The sequence below is a fragment of the Salmo salar genome, chromosome ssa17 (genome assembly GCF_905237065.1).
Source record: "Salmo salar chromosome ssa17, Ssal_v3.1, whole genome shotgun sequence".
Lineage (NCBI taxonomy): Eukaryota > Metazoa > Chordata > Actinopteri > Salmoniformes > Salmonidae > Salmo > Salmo salar.
Genome location: NC_059458.1, coordinates 17561234 through 17584770, shown reverse-complemented (window position 1 = coordinate 17584770; position 23537 = coordinate 17561234). Strand labels below are relative to the sequence as shown.

General features: G+C 44.2%; 1 protein-coding gene across 2 annotated transcripts in view; it reads right to left on the bottom strand.

Moving 5' to 3' along the window:
* Positions 1-22025, bottom strand: part of LOC106575301 (sodium channel protein type 2 subunit alpha) — a 37419-nt gene extending 15394 nt beyond the window's left edge. The window contains exons 1-15 of one of the 2 annotated variants that reach the window (XM_014151744.2): positions 21741-22025; positions 17075-17391; positions 15671-15789; positions 15235-15324; positions 14509-14637; positions 13223-13314; positions 9453-9734; positions 5471-5534; positions 4390-4531; positions 3712-3918; positions 2709-2969; positions 2159-2500; positions 1783-1912; positions 1042-1280; positions 192-365 (exon numbers count right to left, since the gene is read on the bottom strand). In XM_014151744.2, coding sequence (XP_014007219.2) covers positions 192-365; positions 1042-1280; positions 1783-1912; positions 2159-2500; positions 2709-2969; positions 3712-3918; positions 4390-4531; positions 5471-5534; positions 9453-9734; positions 13223-13314; positions 14509-14637; positions 15235-15324; positions 15671-15789; positions 17075-17338 — 2535 coding nt within the window. In that variant the 5' untranslated portion in view covers positions 17339-17391; positions 21741-22025. Of the gene's footprint in view, positions 1-191; positions 366-1041; positions 1281-1782; positions 1913-2158; positions 2501-2708; positions 2970-3711; positions 3919-4389; positions 4532-5470; positions 5535-9452; positions 9735-12946; positions 13039-13222; positions 13315-14508; positions 14638-15234; positions 15325-15670; positions 15790-17074; positions 17392-21740 lie in introns of both variants that reach the window. The other variant, XM_014151743.2, reaches the window with a different exon arrangement.
* Between the last annotated feature and the right edge of the window lie 1512 nt (positions 22026-23537).

Here is a 23537-nt window from a genome sequence, read left to right as displayed (position 1 = left end):
AACAATCAACAAAGCATGAAGATGAATATTACCACTGTATCAAGGAGTACGTAAAAGAAAGGGAAACTGTTATTCCGCTAAGGAAGGGTAGTATAGTTATGTCTCCTGTAGAAATGTGTCAACTAGAATGTACACAATCTGCTCTGACAGGGTGGACTCGGGAGAAGCTGGCGTCAGAAGTGGGATCTTACCAATCGGAAAGACCGGAGCACAGACAGGCCCTCTACATTGGCCAGGCCGAGCTCCATCAGACTCAGACTGACGATGATGCCGTCAAATATGTTCCATCCCTGTTGAAAGTAGTAGTAGGGGTCCAGAGCGATTAGCTTGAAACACATCTCAGCCGTGAAGATGCCCGTGAACACCTACACAGAGACAGTAGTTAGATTTGAGCACGGTTCGACATACTTCCATAGAATGAGTGTTAGTGGTTGTGTGGGTAGTGAGTGGGTTAAGCTTGGCTAGCCATACTTATTTGGACCTATGGATAGATACACATCTTTGTATACAATTTCAATAATATGTGGCCAACTTGGTGGCTGAATCTTCTAAAATAGACTTAGACAATGAAACTGTGAAAAATAACAGATTGGGATTTGGAAGGTGCCACGTGTGACTTTGAGGAGAAGCTATACCAGGTGCAAGAGATTTTCCTTACAAATTCCTTTGAAATGAAAAAAGCAGCTGAGGACATTTCGGAACTCTTATCCACCAGACCTGTACACCCATGAATGGATCTCTATCATTTGTAACTGTTTCTGATGTATGTATTGTGAAGTATTGTTCAATAGATGTACTATGTAAGGCATTTATTCATCTGTGTTTCTATTTCACGATTAATTTTACATATGCTATAAGATTGCTGAGTAAAGGGTTTGGGAGTGAAAAATATCTAAATATATATGATGTATTGTATGAAGAAAGAAATATACAATTAGAAATGGCCATTAGGGGAGAAAACCACCCCAGTAACAGTATCTTTAACAGCTTGATATTTCGATAAAGCCTTGCAGGTTTACCTCAATAATATTGAACACTTACCAAGTTCCCGACAGAGAGGACGTGATTGAACTCCTTGGTCATGGGATAATGTTCCATGGCCATGAAGAGGGTGTTGAGGACGATACAGACGGTGATGGCCAGGTCCACAAAGGGGTCCATCACCACCGTGTTGACGATCCCCTTGAAACTCAACCACATAGGACAGCAGTCCCAGATCAGATAGGTGTTGGCAAACTTATACCAGCATGGTGGACACTTCTGCCTGGACTCTTCAAGCTCTGGAAAGGGTTTAAACAGACACATTTTAGTGACACTTTCTAATGTCATTTTCCCTCCTTTTTAATATATATTTTTTTTACTATTTAGTCATTTAGCAGACGCTCTTCTCCAGAGCGACTTACAGGAGCAATTAAGGTTAAGTGCCTTGCTCAAGGGCACAGACAGATTCTTCACCGTCGACTCAGGGATTTGAACCAGCGACCTTTCGGTTACTGGCTCAGCGGTTTTAAACACTAGGCTACCTGCTGCCTGTTGGCATGTATACATGTCCCCATTTTGGCTATAAGGCATTATGACATGTTATAAGCATGTATAACAAGTATCAAATATCATATAGTTAACTTTCAGGAAAGTTCTAGCATGCTTTTATCATGTTAAGGAAGACGCTTGATCGAAGGCATAGACATTATGATGGTTGTTGTAGGCTATGGGTCTTCAAGACGTTTGGTTCATCGGTCTAGTATAATAATATATTATTTGAGAACTTGGTGTGACACCAACCCTCCATGGTGTTGGTGAGAATACTGGCCACACTCATAGCTCTGGCTCTGGCTGGCTCATCTAGGTAGGCCATGGACGCCTGGCGAGACCTCCTCTTCTTCAGCCTCATCTCAGAGTCAGTGGTTGTCCCCTGGAGACCAAGAAACATCGGGAAGAGTTATTCAGTGTACGGACGAGGTGGCCTGTAAGGGACCATAACCATGACTATACCATCCATGTTGGGTTCACTTCAAATAGTATTTATTTTCTGTCAAATACTTTAGATGAGCAAAGGAACAAATGGAATAATCCCAAATGTGCAAACCCATGACATCTGGCTCAACAAAAAGAAAATGAATACTATTTGGAGCCTGGACTGATAAAAACTATAGCTCACCTCAGGCGGGAGCAGTCCTACAGGCGAGGTGGGCACAGAGGTCCCTCCCACTAGCGAGACGACGCCGTTACAGTCCACGGTGCAGTGCATCTTGCCGTTGGCGGGCAGCAGGACGCGCTGAGGGGCCAGGCTAGTCTGACTGACCGTGCTGGAGCGGCGCTCAATACGGCAAGGCACGAACAGGGAGCCGCGGAGGCTGTCGGTGTCCTCGAACGTGCTTTGCTCGTCGTCGGCGAAGTCGTTATCGGAGACCACATCGCGGGCGCGGCCTCGGAAGCTAAACAGGCTAGCTCGGCTGTTCCTCCTCGGGGAGAAGAGGGAGCCACGGATACTGAGGAGAGACTGGTGGAAGGGGAGAGGAGAGAAAGGTATCAGTACTGAAAAAGAGGAGAAGGATAGAGGTGATAGAGACGATGAAACAGAAGAAGGGAGACCCACAAGATTGGAGTGGTTCAGTGGACACTCTGCCCAGTGCAGTGATGAGGAAGATGATGGCAATGAGGACAATGGTGACTAAGACAATGGCCCTTTCCCCTCACTGTGTACTCGCCTGGTTGGGTGAGGAGCATCTCTTCTCGTAGGACAGCCGGTTGGCATCCATAGAAAACCGGAAGCTTAACCTCTTGATACTGTCCTCCGACTCGGACTTGTGGAACTTCTCGTGCTCGCCCCTCTCTTTTCTCTTCTGGCGGTTCATTCTCTCCTTGGCGCTCTTGGAGCTGAGTTTGGAGGTCCCTGAGGAGGCTTCTGAGGAGGGCCCCCCTCTCCCGCTGTACTCTCCGTGGCTCTCTGTGGCTGCTGCCGCGGCAACCTGCCAGCCAACCACACACAAGCACAGTTGTCACGGCAACCGGCACCCGTCTTTGGTGGACAGAGCACAGAGCAGAACAGCAGGCAGCACAAATACCCAAATCAACTTCAAAGAACTTCTAAAAATGGAGGCCTGTGTTTTGTCCCACAAACTGACTGTTTTCTTAACGAAACTGGCAAAGACTAAAAGGTTATCTGTTCCGGAACCAAGTGAACAACCCGATTGCTCTTTGAAATAATAACAACCCTGCATAACCTGGGATACAAAATCATACATTTTTCAAAAGCAACCTTGTACTCAGTATATAAAATCTTTGTGATATCCATGTTTTTGTTATTATTGCATTACTGGACTCTTGGTCAAGCTGTTATTGTAAATAAGAAATGATGTAGCAGATGGAACCTCCCTCCCTTCACGGAACCTAATACTGTACTACCAATACTGCACAGAGTAATAATTCCTTCTCTATCTACCTCTTGTTTCCATAGTAATGGAGCACCCTTGTGTGTAGAAGCTTGACACCAACCAAGCACCAAGACATACTTAAGTAAGAGAGGATTATGGACTTGAGAGAGGAAGGGCAAGGTAGGGAAAGACAGAGAAAGACAGGAAGGACTTTGGCTGTATGCACCCAATACTGTGTCGTCGCTCTGGATAAGATGGTCTGCGTAATGACTCAAATGCAAATTATAAAAAAGTCAAACTCTGCAATGCAAATTCACAACCAGAAATCAGCCAATACCAATGCCTCCTCCTGCTGTCTCTTGAGCTGCTCCAGCATGGCCTGGAACTCCTCCTCCTTCTGGGCTGCCTCCTCTATGGTGGCCTGGTTCTGCTCATCGTAGGCCATGGCCACCACAGCCAGGATCAGGTTGACCAGGTAGAAGGAACCCAGGAAGATCACCAACACAAAGAAGATCATGTAGGGCTTCCCCGCCGCTCGCAGGGTCTAAGAGGGAGGGAGAGAGAGGGGGGGGGGGAGAAGAAAAGAGAGAGAGATATAGAGAGGGAGTGAGAGATAGGGTGGGAGGGAGAGAGTGATAAGAAGGTAGGTAGGGAGGGGAAAGAGAGAGGGATAGAGGGAGCGGGGAAAGAAGGATAGAGGTAGGGGAGGGAGAGCGGGATAGAGGGAGGGGGAAAGAGGGATAGAGGGAGGGGAGGGAGAGAAGGATAGAGGGGGGGAGGGAGAGAGGGATAGAGGGAGGGGAAAGAGGGATAGAGGGAGGGGAGGGAGAGAAGGATAGAGGGAGGGGAGGGAGATAGAGAATTGTTTTCATTATATGCATTTTATTTTCTTTACCAGTATTCCTGAGTTGTTTCACTGTTATTTTCAATGATAAAGCACTAAAAGGGGATCAAGTATATCAGATCAGCAAACAGTGAGTGGACATTTTGTTTCTAACCAATCGCTTTGGCCCACCTGTTGGTAGAGGTTTTCCCAGAAGTCCTGGGTCATGAGTCTGAACAGGGACAGGAAGGCCCAGCCAAACGAGTCGAAGCTTGTGTAGTCGTAGTCTGGGTTCCTGCCCGCCTTGATGCACGTGAATCCCTCTGGGCACAACCTGTGGTGAAGACCCCCGTACACAACACACAGGTCAGCAAACATGTGGTGGTCACTAACCCACAACCACAAGCCACTTGTACAGTTCAGAGCGATACAGTGGATACTTACGGTGTCCACTGAGCAGCATTGGTTTTCATTAGATTGACTTAACTGCACTTACACTGAATATGATTTCATTTTATATGATCAGCCTGACTACATTAACACTATCCACAGTAAGAAGCACCTGTTTTTATTCAACTGACTTGACCACATCAAATGAATCCAACTAAATTCTGCTGAAATAGTATAGTCCTCTCTACTCTCTTGTATTAGCGCCAAGTGCTCTATTCTAGTTAGCATGTCTTCAATGCCTAAGTGTTAAGGAAACGTGTGAGTACGCTTACATGCAGACTAATAACTTGATATTAAACTGATTAAGGCAGAAGGCAGAGTATGGCATTACTCTGCTTATCTTAACCGGCGTATGGTCAAAGTCAATTAAAACACCTGCTTTTCTGAGCAGTCTTTCTGTTTATTAGGACAGGTAAACAGCTTAATCGGCGTTCCAGCTGTGTATTTGATACGTGTATGTAGCAGCGCCGGCAGCACATACATACTGAAAGTACGCATCTTACAAATATTTTTCACAAACAAACTTCATACGTCCGAACTCAGAATCAAATAGTCTTTGCAAAAATAACACGTTCGCTGTTGTAAAAACGTTTATTTTGATTGCTGATTTTCCAATGTGTCCATTGAAACATGATTATTCGGTAAATCGTTCTTCTTGCAGAGCACGTAAAGGTTTCAATCAAACTATTATATTAATCTGACAGTGCACGATAAACATATTTATTGTGTGCCTGTAATCGTGCTCGGGAATTCCGTATGCGTGTTGAGGCTGTGTTGGTGAATGTAATTGGCTGTATAAATAAAGGATGTTGTCGAGTCTCACCCGGCTCCACTGCCATTCCCACAGAGGAGGGCGTCCCTGCGGTTGAGGAGGTAATAGTAATTACCTAGAAGGAAGAACAGAGAGAGGAACAATCAGTCAATATGTTGAGGAGCGCGGGAGGAAAGGAGGGAGGCGGGCAGTGAGGAAAGAGAGGAGGGAGGTTTGAAACTGGATTGAAAGGTTTGAAATTGAGCAAATAATGTTAATGGGTTTTCAAAACTTGTACAGTATTCTGATTTATGAATTAAGCAAACAATCTGCTGTGGCTCTGCTGTTGAGTGCTTTGAGTGAAATAAACAAAAGCACTTTATTCAAATAATTGTTATTATCATTATATATTATATTTGGCAAAAGGGGGGTTGCAACTCAATATTAGGAAGGTGTCCTTAATATATACTGAACAAAAATATAAACGCAACATGTCCTATGGTCCTATGTTTCATGAGCTGAAATAAAATATCTCAGAAATGTTCCATATACACAAAAACCTTATATTTTGTGCACACATTTATTACATCCCTATTAGTGAGTATTTCTCCTTTGCCACGATAATGCATCCTCCTGACAGGTGTGACATATCAAGAAGCTGATTAAACAGCATTACACAGGTGCACCTTGTGCTGGGGACAATGTGCACTTTTGTCACACAACGCCACAGATGTCTCAAGTTTTGAGGGAATGTGCAATTGGCATGCTGACTGCAGGAATGTCTACCAGAGCTGTTGCCAGAGAATTTAATGTTCATTTCTCCACCATAAGCCGCCTTCAACGTCATTTTAGAGAATTTGGCAGTACGTCCAACCGGCCTCACAACCGCAGACCACGTGTAAACTTCATCACCTGCCGGATCGTCTGAGACCAGCCTCTCAGACAGCTGATGAAACTGAGGAGTATTTCTGTCCGTAATTCCCCCTTTTGTGGGGAAAAACTCATTCTGATTGCTTGGGCCTGGCTCCCAAGTGGGTGGGTCTACGCCCTCCAGTGGCTGCGCCCCTGCCCAATCATGTGAAATCCATAGATTAGGGCCTAATTTATTTATTTCATTTCACTGATTTCCTTATATGAACTGTAATTCAGTAAAATCATTGAAATTGTCACATGTTGCGTTTATATTTTTGTTTAGTATATATATATATACACACACACACACACACACACACACACTGAGTGTACAAAACATTAAGAACACCTTCCTAATATTGAGTTGCATCCCCCTTTTGCCCTCACAACAGCCTCACTTTCTCGGGGCGTTCACTCGACAAGTTCAACGGCACTGACATATTTTGTCTTTCCCATTAACCTTCTGAATAGCACACATACACAAATTATGTCTCAATTGTCTCAAGGCTTACACCTGTCTCCTCCCCTTCATCTACACTGATTGAAGTGACATGAATAAGGGATCATAGCTTTCACCTGGATTCACCTGGTCAGTCTATGACATGGCAAGAGCAGGCATCCTTAATGTTTTAGACACTCAGTGTGTGTGTGTGTATATAGAGTTGAAGTCGGAAGTTTACATACACTTAGGTTGGAGTCATTAAAACTTGTTTTTCAACCAATTTTTCCAACAATTATTTAAAGACAGATTATTTCACTTATAATTCACTGTATCACAATTCCAATGGGTCAGAAGTTTACATACACTAAGTTGACTGTGCCTTTAAACAGCTTGGAAAATTCCAGAAAATTATGTCATGGCTTTTTTCTGATAGGCTAATGATGTCAATTAGCCTATCATCCTTGGGAGCAATTTCCAAATGCCTGAAGGTCCCACGTTCATCTGTACAAACAATAGTACGCAAGTATAAATACCATGGGACCACGCAGCCGTCATACCGCTCAGGAAGGAGATGTGTTCTGTCTCCTAGAGATGAACATACTTTGGTGCGAAAAGTGCAAATCAATCCCAGAACAACAGCAAAGGACCTTGTGAAGATGCTGGAGGAAACAGGTTCAAAAGTATCTATATCCACAATAAAACGAGTCCTATATCGACATAACCTGAAAGGCCACTCAGCAAGGAAGAAGCCACTGCTCCAAAACCGCCATAAAAAAGCCAGACTACGGTTTGCAACTGCACATGGGGACAAAGATTGTACTTTTTGGAGAAATGTCCTCTGGTTTGATGAAACAAAAATACAACTGTTTGGCCATAATGACCATCGTTTTATTTGGAGGAAAAAGGGGGAGGCTTGCAAGCCGAAGAACACCATCCCAACCGTGAAGCACGGGGGTGGCAGCATCATGTTGTGAGGGTGCTTTGCTGCAGGAGGGACTGGTGCACTTCACAAAATAGATGGCCTCATGAGGCAGGAAAATTACGTGAATATATTGAAGCAACATCTCAAGACATCAGTCAGGAAGTCAAAGCTTGGTCGCAAATGAGTCTTCCAAAAGGACAATGACCCCAAGCATACTTCCAAAGTTGTGGAAAAATGGCTTAAGGACAACAAAGTCAAGGTAATGGAGTGGTCATCACAAAACCCTGACCTCCATCCTATAGACAATTTGTGGGCAGAACTGAAAAAGCATGTGCGAGCAAGGAGGCCTACAAACCTGACTCAGTTACACCAGCTCTGTCAGGAGAAATGGGCCAAAATTCACCCAAATTATTGTAGGAAGCTTGTGGAAGGCTACCCGAAACATTTGACCCAAGTTAAACCAATTAAAGGCAATGCTTTCAAATACTAATTGAGTGTATGCAAACTTCTGACCCACTGGTAATGTGATGAAAGAAATAAAAGCTGAAATAAATAATTCTCTCTACTATTATTCGACATTTCACATTCTTAAAATAAAGTGTTGATCCTAACTGACCTAAGACAGGGAATTATTACTAGGATTAAATGTCAGGAATTGTGAAAAACTGAGTTTAAATGTATTTGGCTAAGGTGTATGTAAACTTCCGACTTCAACTGTATATTTATATATCGTGCAGAGGTAATAACTCCAACAATATCTCATCATGACCATAACTGGAACATTATGGACCAAGGAGGACCACAATAAACCACTTCATAGCCACTACTGTGGGTGAATGATAGGTTGTTGTCAATAAATAAATTATTCACAAAAACAAAGGACGCAAGGAGTAAACATTAAATTATACAAGGATATCAATTATTCAAACTAATGTATCCCCTGAGACTGGAGGTCAATGAGACATATACTGTCTGTTTGACAGTGTACCAACAGCTCAGGGGAAGAGGACAGAGAGATGTCCAATAGAGTTTGACCCTGTGACTTTCTGGCCTTGATTACTAAAAACTGCTGGCTGCAGAGAGATGGAGGCTTACTGGAACTCTCACCCACCTAACTGCTACACCTCCCTCCCAGACATCTGTGACTCACATCCTCCATTACTCTCTCCATCTTTCCATCTCTCACTCAAATTGATTTATTTGCATGACATTGCATCAGTTCCATTGTCATTTTCCCCTGTTTTCTCTATCTTCTCTCTCCCGCTCTCTCTATCTTTGTAAATCCCTTTCCTCTTTATCCTTAGACCATTTTCACTCTACCCTTTCTCTCTTCTTCATTTATCTCCTCCTCCGTTTCCGCCGTCTCCCCTCTCTCCCCATGACATCAGTGTCATATGTTGCTGGTCTGGTCTGTGTGCCCACCTGCCTGCCCGCCTGCCGCGCCCAACCAGCGGCCAGTGACAGCCTCCTCTCTCTCTCTTTCTCTCATAATGTGCCTGTTTTCTCACACACAGACAGTGTGTAGGAGGGGATGGGGGGTCGGTGGGGGGGGTTCTTGTTGTGGGCGATTATCCGCCACATTTTCCACAATTCCCCACCAATCGCTGTCACTCTTTATCACGCTGCTTCACAGAAAGTGAGCAGGGCATGGGCTGTCTGGTTTTATTTCACGGAATATGAAGTCTGTCTGAGTAGTGTGACTCAGATACTATTTCAGGTATAGAACTTGACCCTCATTACCCCGGTGCCCCTGCAGACAAAACAAGCACTTAGCTTACTCTCATCGTTGATGTACTCAGTCCAGTTTACGGAGCTCGTGACGTTGAAATCAGTGCCATTGAAATCGGTTCCATTTAAGTTTGGAGTTCCCAGAGTTCTGTTCAGGCGGTCGTCGGGGATCGTGTCATTGACGAGGTTGCGGATACACTTCTGCCTCAGGTTGCCCATGAAGAGCTGCAGGCCAATCAGGGCGAAGACGCTGAGACAGAAAACGGTGAGGATCATGACGTCGGAGAGCTTCTTGACCGACTGGATCAGAGCGCCCACGATGGTCTTGAGTCCTGCAAGGGAGGGACGACGCACAGTCCTGGTTAACAGCTCCAACTGGTTAATAGAATAGATACATAATACAGTATAGAAATATAGTATAGAAATGCTAAGGTATATAGAAATGCTTCAGCCCCCAATGATAGCTAGCAAGCAGCATAGGAGATCCATATGTCAAGTTTCTGTATGGCATTCATACAGGAGCCAGTTGAGGTATAGACTGATCATTTTTTTTCTCATGGATCTCTCCAGAGATGGTGTTGTTGGTGTTAAGATTACCCAGTTCATAACACACTTAGATTAACTCCTAGCAAACTGTCTACACAGAAAGTCTGTTTGTTGATAATCAAATTCTCTTTCTGAATAGACTCAGATCACTACAGATATCATATCATATTCATATCATTACTTAGTGATCTGTACAGCAATGTAATAATTACGTAATGGACAAATTGTGATCATTCAGTTTGATAGGGACCAAGTGTGTTGGGGTTTTAGTGATGCTAAGCAGATGCTAAGCTACAGGACTGTTTTTCTAGCACAGACTGAAATATGTTCTGGGATTCTTCCGATGGCATTGAGGAGTATACCACATCAGTCACTGGCTTCATCAATAAGTGCATCGATGACGTCGTCCCCTCAGTGACCGTACGTACATACCCCAACCAGAAGCCATGCAACCTCTGCATTGAGCTAAAAGGTAGAGCTGCCGCTTACAAGAAGCGGGACTCTAACCCGGAATCTTATAAGAAATCCCGCTATGCCCTCCGACGAACCATCAAACAGGCAAAGCGTCAATACAGGACTAAGATATAATCATAATACCTGTACACGGGCTCCGACACTCGTCGGCTGTGGCAGAGCTTGCAAACTATTACAGACTACAAAGGGAAGCCCAGCCGAGAGGTGCCCAGTGACACGAGCCTATCAGAAAAGCTAAATTACTTATATGCTCGCTTCGAGGCAAGTAACACTGAAACATGCATGAGAGCATCAGCTGTTCCGGACGACTGTGTGATCACACTCTCCGCAGCCGATGTAAGACCTTTAATCAGGTCAACAATCACAAGGCCGCAGGGCCAGACGGATTACCAGGACGTGTAGTCTGAGCATGCGCTGACCAACTGGCAAGTGTCTTCACTGACATTTTCAACCTCTCCCTGTCTGAATCTGTAATACCAACATGTTTCAAGCAGACCACCACAGTCCCTGGGCCCAAGAACACTAAGGTAACTTGCCTAAATGACTACCGACCCGTAGCACTTACGTCTGTAGCCATGAAGTGCTTTGAAAGGCTGGTCATGGCTCATATCAACATCATTATCCCAGAAACCCTAGACCCACTCCAATTTGCATACCGCCCCAACAAATCCACAGATGATGCAATCTCACTGCCCTTTCACACCTGGACAAAGGGAACACCTATGTGAGAATGCTATTCATTGACTACAGCTCAGCGTTCAACACCATAGTGCCCTCAAAGCTCATCACTAAGCTAAGGACCCTGGGACTAAACACCTCCCTCTGCAACTGGATCCTGGACTTCCTGACGGGCCACCCCCAGGTGGTAGGGTAGGTAACAACACATCCACCACGCTGATCCCCAACACGGGGGCCCCTGAGGGGTGCGTGCTCAGTCCCCTCCTGTACTCCCTGTTTACTCATGACTGTATGGCCAGGCATGACTCCAACACCATCATTACGTTTTCAGATGACACAACAGTGGTAGGCCTGATTACCGACAATGACGAGACAGCCTACAGGGAAAAGGTCAGAGACCTGGCCGTGTGGTGCAAGGACAACAACCTCTCCCTCAACATGATCAAGACAAAGGAGATGATTGTGGATTACAGGAAAAGGAGTACCGAGCACGAACACATCACCAACAAACTAACATGGTCCAACCACACCAAGACAGTTGTGAAGAGGGCATGACAAAACGTATTCCCCCTCAATAGACTGAAAAGATTTGGCATGGGTCCTCAGATCCTCAAAAGGTTCTACAGCTGCACCATCGAGAGCATCCTGACGGGTTGCATCACTGCCTGGTACGGCAACTGCTCAGCCTCCGACCGCAAGGCACTACAGAGGGCTAAGCTTCCTGCCATCCAGGACCTCTATACCAGTTGGTGTCTTAGGAAGGCCCTAAAAATTGTCAAAGACTCCACCCTAGTCATAGACTGTTCTCTCTGCTACAGCATGGCAACCGGTACCAGAGCGCCAAGTCTAGGTCCAAGAGGCTTCTAAACAGCTTCTACCCCCAAGCCATAAGACTCCTGAACATCTAATCAAATGGCTACCCAGAATATTTGCATTCCCCCCCTCCCCCCCGCTGCTACTCTCTGTTATTATCTATGCATAGTCACTTTAATAACTCTGCCTACATGTATATATTACCTCAATTACCTTGACTAACCGGTGCCCCGCACATTGCCTCTGTACCGGTACCCCCTGTATATAGCCTCACTATTGTTATTTTACTGCTGCTCTTTAATTATTTGGTATTTTTCTTAAAACTGCATTGTTGGTTAGGGGCTTGTAAGTAAGCATTTCAATGTAAGGTCTACACCTGTTGTATTCGGCACATGTGACAAATAACATTTGATTTGATTGGATTGGATTTCATTTGAAAGCGGGCTGATGTAGGTTGAAGTTAGAGACCCCCACTAATCATGGGGTCAATGATGTGATTGGTTGGTCCATGAAACCGAGAGATGACAACGTTGTGAGAGTGTGTGTGTCATGGCATTGCCTAGCATCACTCTAGTACAACCCTATTCAACAACCACCACACACAGTGAACAAGACATACATGCAACCTAGAACAAGGACAGAGAGGGGGAACCCTTGACACAAATGCTCACCACACAAATTGTCTTTTGCAATGTCTCATGCATAAAAAAAGCAAACAAATAATAAATATTCCACCTAATTTCCCCAAAGGGCAAGATAACAAAGAAAGAGAATTACAGGAAGAAAGTGAAAGTAACGTAATGTGTCTAAAAGCGTGGAATCTTTTCCATCTCGATGGAGTGGGCCCGGATTCCTGCTTTTACTGGCCTGTGGAAAGGCAGCGTGACAGAGGCAACAACGCTAGGCTAAGCTAACGTGAGATGAGCAGTTACTGTATCTCAGATGGAGCGAATTAGCCATTAGCCGTTAGCTTATAGCCTTGTTGCTAGCATTTAAGCATTTAACCTTTAGCCTCTGACCTGGGCTCTCTCACCTGGGATGACTGATATAGTTTTGAGGGCTCGGAGAACCCTGAAGGTTCTGAGGGCCGAGACATTACCCAGGTCCACAAACTCTGTCACATATCTGTAAGGGAAGGCAGCAGGGGGGAGGTTTGGGGGAGGGAGGAGGAGCGAGGGAAGGGGGAAGTCACACAAAAACGGACAGGACAGACACCATGACAACACAAGGGGGTTGGGGGGGGGTCGACAAACGTCACAAACAAAAGACATCTTGGCTGACGGGTGAGAGAGCAGACACAGGTTCTTACCTGGGATTACCGAGATAGTTTTCAAAGCTCGCAATACTCTGAAAGTGCGCAGGGCTGAAACATTGCCTAGGTTTACAAACTCTGTTACATACCTGCAGGATTAAATGCACAGTTAAAAATCTGCATTGTACCCTGACATACTTGCAAATGCACACACACACACACACACACACACACACACACACACACACACACACACACACACACACACACACACACACACACACACACGTACAGACGCAGGTACACACATACGCGCACAGTACACACTTTCACAGTAGAATTCATTCGATCAAATGTACTACACCATAAACACAGGAGTATCATACATACATTATATACGTTTTCGAGACAGATCATTTGAAAAATACTATTTTATTGAGTAAATGTAGTTAATGGCTTCTTTTCTTTTTGAAGAGAGATTAAAATGTAATGAACTGATGGCCCTTTGTTAATGTGAAAATAGAAACGTAACGAACTAAGGTTGCGCCATTAGATTCGGGGTGGGATCACGAGAACAAAATAAACGGGGTCCCCAGAAATTCTGGCCCCCCCCCCAAAAAATGGGGTCCCCGCTGAAAAAGTTTGAATGCACCGGTCTAGAGGGTTGAGTGTGGTGATACTGCTCTAACCTCTGTGTCCACACTTTTCAAACCAGTCCTTCCAGTTACACGGCAGAATCAGAATATACACTGACTGTACAAACAATAAGGACACCTGCTCTCTCCATGACATAGACTGAACAGGTGATTCCAGGTGAAAAGCTATGATCCCTTATTGAAGTCACGTGTTAAATCCACTTCAGTCCGTGTAGACGAAGGGGAGGAGACAGGTTAGAGAAAGATGTTTAAGCCTGGAGACAAATGAGACATGGATTGTGTGCGTGTGCCATTCAGAGTGTGAATGGGCGAGACAAAAGATTTAAGTGCCTTTGAACGGGGTGTGGTAGTAGGTGCCAGGCACACCGGTTTGTGTCAAGAACTGCAATGCTGCTGGGTTTTCCACGCTCAACATGGGCCAGCATTTTGAGCGGAGGTGGGGGGGGCAACCGAAGGTGTTCATAACGTTTGGTATAGTCAGTATATATTGATATTTGGATTAGTGACATGAGTAGCAGTTTTGTAGTGAAGTGTTATATTAATTATACTTTTTTTTCTTAATCTACACTGGTTAGGAGAAATACATACATCAGTCCTAGATAATAATGTGTCAATGCCTCATAATATCCTATTCTATTGATCCTAGCTGGAAATATAAGTCCTACATACATCTGTGGTAATACTTACGCCATGGATATTACCATGAAGTCCAACCAGTTCCATGGATCCCTGAGGAAGGTGAACTTCCCCACACAGAACCCCCTCGCCAAGATTTTAATGAGAGACTCGAATGTGTAAATCCCTGTGAACGTGTACCTGATCAAACCAAGAGAGAAAGGCATTATGATGGTTGCTATGGAAGTCAACAACAACAGCCCTATTCAATCAAAACCTTATGCCTGTTTTCTGGGGCTAGACCAAAACAACACTATTTGTCCTGTGCCAGTGTAGGCTCTGTTCCAATTTTGATACCAAGATAACAATTGTAAGTGTTATGCTAGTGTGGATATCAGTGGAGGCTGCTGAGGGGAGAACGGCTCATAATAATGTCTGGAACGGAGCGAGTGGAATGGCATCAAACCGTGTGTTTGATGTACTTGATACCATTCCACCTATTCCTCCAGTCATTACTACCAGCCCGTCCTCCCCGATTAAGGAGCCGCCAACCTCCTGTGGTGGATACTGGAGCATAGCCAATGTTTGAATTGTCATGCTAATTCGTTTCTTTTGGTTTCTCACAGTAGAAATTCCTGAGATTACTTGAGCCCAAACGCAAATATGCATTCTCACACTGGAAACAGAATTGTATCTTTGCCTTACCAAGGAAGCTATAAAAACTGGTGTCAATTGAATAGGGTAACAGCCAATAATAAGTAACCTACAGGAATTAAATCTAGAATATAAGTTACTTACTCAACATTCTTGGCCCAGTCCGGTGGGTTGCTCAGAGTCATAAATGCACAGTTGGTCAAAATGGTGAACATGATCAACATGCTGAACATCGTACAGAGACACAAGTCAAGGAAAGAACCCAACACGTTCAGAGACACATGTAAAGCAATGTGACATCAAGGCTAACTAATAATGAGGACTAGGCCCCGAGTGTTCCGTGAGCATAGGCCTTTACCAGGAAAAACTCCATGCCCTATACAGCCTAGAAATATCGACCCAGAATTTTTTCTTGGTCAGGTCACATGGACACGAACCACTCAGGGAACCCTCTACCATAACATATTTTCAAAGTCGACATACAATTTAGTCACATTTCTCTCACATACATGCTCCATATGACACCAAACTAGGCCATCATTATATCAAACCAAGCCTTGATATAGATGTGAAAGGATATGAGTGTACTAAAACTGCAATTGCTATTCTCCGTAGAGGATTGAAGGGGCTTAGGATGTAACATGCAGGAGTGGCGTTGAAACGGAATATTGCCTTGCCGCGATTCAATACTATAAATGTCTGAAAGAGGAAGAGAGAAAGAGAAAGAGAGACAGAGAGACAGAGAGAGAGAGAGAGAGAGAGAGAGAGAGAGAGAGAGAAGAGTTGAGTTGAGTTGTCCAAATGACATGAGGTAATATGTAGAACATCTTTGACTGACTATGGAACTAAGACTACAAGAAGTGACTGTGGCTGTGAAACACACCCATCCCAGCTGTACACACCACCACAGCACCAAGGCAAGGCCAAGACATTGTCCACCACTGTTGATGGTGTGCTGAGGCTGTCCTGTGGTCCTGTTACTATTGGTGTTGTTCCTTCTGTCTGGCACGCTCAAACCCCAGAGGACAGGAGAGCAGTCAGGCAGTCCCTCTCTCTCTCAGATGGACTCATGATGCGCGTGTGTGTATGTGTACCCGTGCAAGTGTGACTTTCTATGTGTTTGTATGTGTACACACGTGTGTAGGGTGTGAGGGGTGTGTGTGTTTACCCATGCAAGTGTATCTCTGTGTGCATGTATGTGTGTTTCTGTCTAAGTGTGTTTGTGTGTTTCCGTCTATGTGGGTGTGTGTGTGTGTGTGTGTGTGTCTGATCACGGCAGTGTGAAAGTGTTAGGTAGACTCTGTAAACAACCGTCCTACAGAAGGGGCTTCTACAGTACACTGTGTCTGGATGACTACATCAAAGACTCAGCTGGGGCCACAGTTCAGCTCAGTTCCTGCCACCTGTGTGTTGGCTGCTAGTTAGCCTTGGCACAATCTGAGGAGGACCCTAGAGTGTGGCTGCTAGTTAGCCTTGGCACCATCTGAGGAGGACCCTAGAGTGTGGCTGCTAGTTAGCCTTGGCACCATCTGAGGAGGACCCTAGAGTGTGATGACATGAACTGAGTGCTCAGAAACAGTGCCTCAAATGTAATTTGGTCTGTTTTTGTTATTCTTTGAAGATGCATCACTGATTGCACCAGTTAATGCATAAATGACACAACATGGCACATGAAGGCAGCATGAGGACAACACCATGTTGCCGCTTTGGAGCATGGTATGCTAGCTTTGCTTAAAATTCTGAACATTCTGTGAACTCCTATGTGTCATTATTGGCCAGCAGGGGATAACGTGATTGCCAATGAGTCTTGCAATGTCTTGTGAATGTACCATAACAATTTGGGATTGAAAAATTGACCAAACCATAAACGTTGTGGGTGTGGTTTAGCCTGAGTACCATATGACATGAAATAGGAGTTGGCGAGACAGCACAAACAGATCTGGAACTTAGGCTAGGTGTGGGTGTGTCCAGACTCCAGACGTACCTTCTGATTGGAGTAGAAGGGGTCCAGGTCCTCCAGAGGGGTGGAGACAAAGCCTTCGGGGACGTCACCGTAGATGAAGGGGAGGGACTTCCCCGCCTCCAGGTCGCTGTTGGGCTTGGGCCCGTTGTCATCGCTGTCGCTACAGCGGTCAACGCGGGGTCTCCGGGTCTCCTCCTCAGCGACGCGCCTTTCGATGGCGGCAAGCGAGTCGGGACAGAAGTGGCAGAAGCTGTCAGGTCCGGGCGGTACAAGCAGCTGTGCCATCTTGTCATGGTGCTCCTTCACAGGGATGCTTGGGGCTCCGCCAGGGCAGGGGGCTGGGATAGAGAGGGAGGGAGATCAGGAAGGCCCAGCTACAACATTTAGCCTATAGCACATGGTGTGCATGACAAGTGGCCAGGGATACACCCAGTACTCTACTGTATGTTCAGACAAATACTCCCCCCTCCCCCTAAGACGAATGTCAAATACGTATTGGGAGGACACAACTGAAACAGCATGAATGGCAATATAATCTTAATGTCCCATGACGTCTACTGTATCTTACTGTACTGTAGCACCATGTTCATATATACCAGTACGCCATCATATACAGAGACCTGGTTACAGCCCTTTTGTTTATATGAAACAATACACACTCTTTTTCTGCTGAGAAGGGAAGCGGTCACCAAGTTACAACAGAGATATAGGTGACCACAGAGATTATTTTAAACTTCTTAAATGTAATTCTACTTAGGTGGCCTTCAATATGTTCCCAGGGTTGTCACTGCCACTGTGGTTGTTTTAAAAGCAGCCAACTGCTGTGGATAGATCACCCTCATTGTGGATACATCTGTGATGGAAATAACCACTCATTTTCTCTCTCGCCATGGCCGATTCTCCATCAACATCAATCAACGCCCACACACACCTTCCTCTCCCCCTCCCTGCTCCCCCGTTTCTCTTTCTCTCCCTCTCTCCAAAGGCCTACCCTGTTTCCTCCAGAGGCCCAGGGAGAGATACAAACAAGCACTCCCTTGAAACCCAAGTGGGCCATTAGAACAAAGCCTGTACCTTGAAGACAACACATATTCAGAGGCCAGTGAGGGCAGTGGGGCCTCCCTGTCTGGGAGCAGGGGCCAGAGAATAGGACTGTGATCCACCAGCGGCTCCTCTCTCATCACATCTTTAACACTGTGATCCTCGTTACGGAATGGTACTACTGACAAAGCCTTCATTGTCAGTCTTTATCATGTAATATTTCTGAAACAATGAAGGAGCTGCAGATGTGTCACCTAGCAACCCTAATATCGTCTGACTTATGAGAAATGGCAACCCTATATTGTCTGACTACTGACAAATGGCACATACAAAACAGTGACACAGCACCCAGCATACACTTCCACGGGGCTCCTAGGCCAGCCGAGGAGGGATCTCATTTTGCATTCATCAAGTTAGCACCATTTGGTTTCTGATTGCTGTTTGAGCAACTGACGCCAAAGTAGTAGGTGTTTTCAGAGTTGATGAGTGTTTCTACAGACTATAAGTAACAATTCAACTAACCATCTACTAACCCTAACCCTTAACCTAACCCTAAACTTAACGGTTATCCTTATCCTAGCACTAACCCTTACCCTATAAGCCTTATTCTAAACCTAACCGTAACCTTACCAACCAGTTGCTTATCAACAGATAGTATGACCATCGTTTGAGCATCTACAGATGGACTATCTAAATAAAGTGTGCCCGAAATCACCTTTGTTCTAATTTATGGCATGGAATAGGCGTAAAAATGGGGAATTACAGTGACCTCATACAGTTGAAGTCGGAAGTTTACATACGCCTTAGCCAAATACATTTAAACTCAGTTTTTCACAATTCCTGACATTTAATCCTAGTAAAAATTCCCTGTCTTAGGTCAGTTAGGATCACCACTTTATTTTAAGAATGTAAAATGTCAGAATAATAGTAGAGAGAATGATTTATTTCAGCTTTTATTTCTTTCATCACATTCCCAGTGGGTCAGAAATGTACATACCCTCAATTAGTATTTGGTAGCATTGCCTTAAAATGGTTAACTTGGGTCAAATGTTTCGGGTAGCCTTCCACAAGCTTCCCACAATAAGTTGGGGGAATTTTGGCCCATTCCTCCTGACAGAGCTGGTGTAACTGAGTCAGGTTTGTAGGCCTCCTTGCTCGGAACACGCTTTTTCAGTTCTGCCCACACATTTTCTATAGGATTGAGGTCAGGGCTTTGTGATGGCCACTCCAATACATTGACTTTGTTGTCCTTAAGCCATTTTGCCACAACTTTGGAAGTATGCTTGGGGTCATTGTCCTTTTGAAAGACCCATTAGCGACCAAGTTTTAACTTCCTGACTGATGTCTTGAGATGTTGCTTCAATATATCCACATAATTTTCCTACCTCATGATGCCATCTATTTTGTTTAGTGCACCAGTCCCTCCTGCAGCAAAGCACCCCCACAACATGATGCTGCTACCCCCGTGCTTCACGGTTGGGATGGTGTTCTTCAGCTTGCAAGCAACCCCCTTTTTCCTCCAAACATAACTATGGTTATTATGGCCAAACAGTTCTATTTTTGTTTCATCAGACCAGAGGACATTTCTCCAAAAAGTACAATCTTTGTCCCCATGTGCAGTTGTAAACCATAGTCTGGCTTTTTTATGGCAGTTTTGGAGCAGTGGCTTCTTCCTTGCTGAGCAGCCTTTCAGGTTATGTCAATATTGGACTTGTTTTACTGTGGATATAGATACTTTTGTACATGTATACTCCAGCATTTTCACAAGGTCCTTTGCTGTTGTTCTGGGAGTGATTTGCACACCAAAGTATGTTCATCTCTAGGAGACAGAACACATCTCCTTCCTGAGCAGTATTTTTATTTTACCTTAACTAGGCAAGTCAGTTAAGAACAAACTCTTATTTTCAATGGCAGCCTAGGAACAGTGGGTTAACCGCCTTATTCAGGGCAGAACGACAGATCTTTACCGTGTCAGCTCAGGGATTTGATCATGCAACCTTTCAGTTACTAGTCTAACGCTCTAACCACTAGGCTATGTGGTCCCATGGTATTTATACTTGCGTATTATTGTTTGTACAGATGAACATGGTACCTTCAGGTATTTGGAAATTGCTCCCAAGGATGAACCAGACTTGTGGAGGTCTACATTTTTTTTCTGAGATCTTGGCTGATTTCTTTTGATTTTCCCATGATGTCAAGCAAAGAGGCACTGAGTTTGAAGGTAGGCCTTGAAATACATCCACAGGAACACCTCCAATTGACTCAAATGATGTCAATTAGCCTATCAGAAGCTTCTAAAGCCATGGCATCATTTTCTGGAATTTTCCAAGCTGTTTAAAGGCACAGTCAACTTAGTGTATGTAAACTTCTGACCCACTGGAATTGTGATACAGTGAATTATAAGTGAAATAATCTGTCTGTAATCAATTGTTGGAAAAATTACTTGTGTCGTGCACAAAGTAGATGTCCTAACCAACTTGCCAAAACTATAGTTTCTTAACAAGAAATTTGTGGAGTGGTTGAAAAACTACTTTTAATGACTCCAACCTAAGTGTATGTAAACTTCTGACTTCAACTGTATATCCTATGGTTTTTTGTACATTAGCCGATATCTGTGTCACTGTGTCCTAGCTAGCTTTCCCCATGGGGAAATTCATAAACACATCTGCTTGTGTTCTAAAGACAGCCTGGGGACCCACTGCTCTGATGTGTGAGTTAGTTGACAGCACGTCACCTAAGAGCCCTATGAGAGGTTTGCTAGACCCTATGCTAGTACACACGCCCACAACTGAACCAGTCTCTGACGGCTTGTTTTGCCTGGAGTCAAACAACACCGCAGACACTGATTATTTATAAACTCTAACGATGAATGCAATGCGATCTCCAGTTTTAGCATGCATCGGTAGCTATGCTTTCTGGCACGTTAGGGTTTTGAATGGACATGACATTTTCAAAGACATTTCAAATCAAAAGGTAGTCCTGGGTGGACGGCATTTCTCCGAAGAATGTTTCAAATGTCGACCTCCACATTTAAAAAGGTTGTTTTAATATGATGATGTCTGTCTGTGATCGGGATAAAGAAGCTTCGGGAATATCATACTCGGCATGTGATCGATATCACAGCTGGAATTTGTCCGATCTGTTCACAGACACACGAATCCCTCGAGACTTTATGTAGGCTGTTATCAACAGAAGTATGTACTCAACACATATATTAAATAAATACATACTGTTATTATATCAATACATTAAATGTGACATATGAGTTGTAGTAACCGTCCATATTAGTACGTATTGCTGCGTTGCCTAATTTTCTCGGAACACGTCTGCTGTCCATGGTGCTGAAATGTGAAACAACACGGAAAAAAACAATTTGTGGCTCATACGCCAAACGGCAGACAGAAACCAAATGGCAAGCTACTAACAGAGACACAGGTAACCACAACATACAGCCGTTTTGTCATCATGAAACGCATAGCCAAACACATGAAGGTGTGAAACAAGTTAGGAACCGATTGATGGCTAATAAATCCGTCTAGACAAGTCCAGTGGTTTGCTTTTAAATACATTTATGTCGCCTTATCACGAACAATAAGCACAGGCTACAGGTATAATCTGAAAGAGAAGGTGAGACTAATAGCCATACCTTAATTGTCGTGGAGTCAAAACGAGCAGGGGAGGCGGCAGCTGTCGCCATATTGACGTATCCGTGTATTTCCTCGAATTTACCGCTTCTCATTTGTAACATCTCCGCCCTGCCACCACCATCTGACGCACATAAGTCTCCAAAAACCGAGGGACTCAGACCATAGTTGGAAAGAGCGAGGAACATTAAGGAGCAACAGTGGCCATCTCTCTCAATCACCACAATTCCCGAAAACAGTGACGTGAGTGACAAAATCTGTTCCCAAGCGCGCGTCACCGTCACCCACCCAACTGAATGGGTGTGAATGGATCTCATAACAGTGCCTGGGCGTTCCCTTACCCATACCAGTTGTTTATTCCTTGTGATGGATCCACCAGAGATCCTGTTAGCTGAAATATGGATAAACGTTTGTATTTTGCCACTACATTCTCTATGTAGCATTGTTTTATCGATAGCCATGAGCATATCTTATGTCCATGACACTAGAGTCATCTATCCTAAGTTATAGCCTAAGAAGCAGTTTTGCCATCTATTTTTACATTATCGAGACATGACCGCAAATGACTCAAGCTTTTTGAACAATATCGATGGAAAATATGATCGTGATCACCGTTTGCTCAGTGCGTTCGTGTGTTTGAGTAACACACATGTAGAGACAACAACATCCCTACCAATTTTGATAAATGCCTTGCTAGAGGTGTATATGTCAATTGAAGGCAAATCTGTTAAACAATATGCTTCTTGTCATTGATATGTATGACAACAAATTAAATGATCTAATTGCGACACCCACGTATAAAACAAGTTAAGCCATTATTTGTAGATTATAAGAAAGAAGCATAGGAAGGTAGCCTAAAAAATAATTGATTGTCATTAATTGTCTATGTCAGGGGTTTCCAAACCTTTTCACTCGGGCCCCCAATGGGAACACCCCGCGCTCCCCCTGTGCGCAAGCGCCACGTCGATGTCTATGGGCACATGCACTGTTCATGACAAATCAACATCTTGAACCCCATTGAAAACCTGTGGTTTGAGTTGAAGAGGTCAGTCCATTAGAGCAGACGAAGGATATCAAGTATCTGGAAAGATTATGTCTGGAGGAATGGTCTAAGATCCCTCCCAACGTGTTCTCCAATCTCATACAACATTTTACAAAGAGGCTCAGTGTCAGTATCCTCGCAAGGGGAGGGTGCTAGAGTATTGAAAACAGGGATGTTAGTCTTTTTTGCTCTCTTTTTTCAAGGGTGCCAATACTTATGGATCTGGCTTATTGCCAATGATATCTCTAGATGTCTGAAAGGGGCGCTGTTTTAAAACCACAGCACAGCCATTTTGGTACTCCCCTCAGTTGTAATTTTTTTTTAATGCATTTATTAATGTCTACATTCGTTTTTGACAAGTATGTTCTACAGACACCTTAATGCATACTTTTAAATTATATTAAGTGAACTTAACATGATTTTATTTCATATATATATATATAAAACATATTCCTTAAGAATACTTAAATACATGCAATTTTGTCATTTTATTGACATACTGTAGAATTTCTTTCATTCCAATGGAGGACTGCTCATTCTGGGGAGTGCCACTATGGCGGCCGGTGGCTTCAAAGCCTCTCATTGGCCATTACATAGCCTCAACCATCCAGATTATCATTGGTTATTGTCTTGTATTGTTTGTGTGAATGTTTTATGAAATCCAGTAAAACAAATCTATATTAAAAAAAAATACATTTGTAAGTCTGAGCTAGACTCAATTAAATAGACCACTAGCCTACCTCTCAGCTGCTGCTCA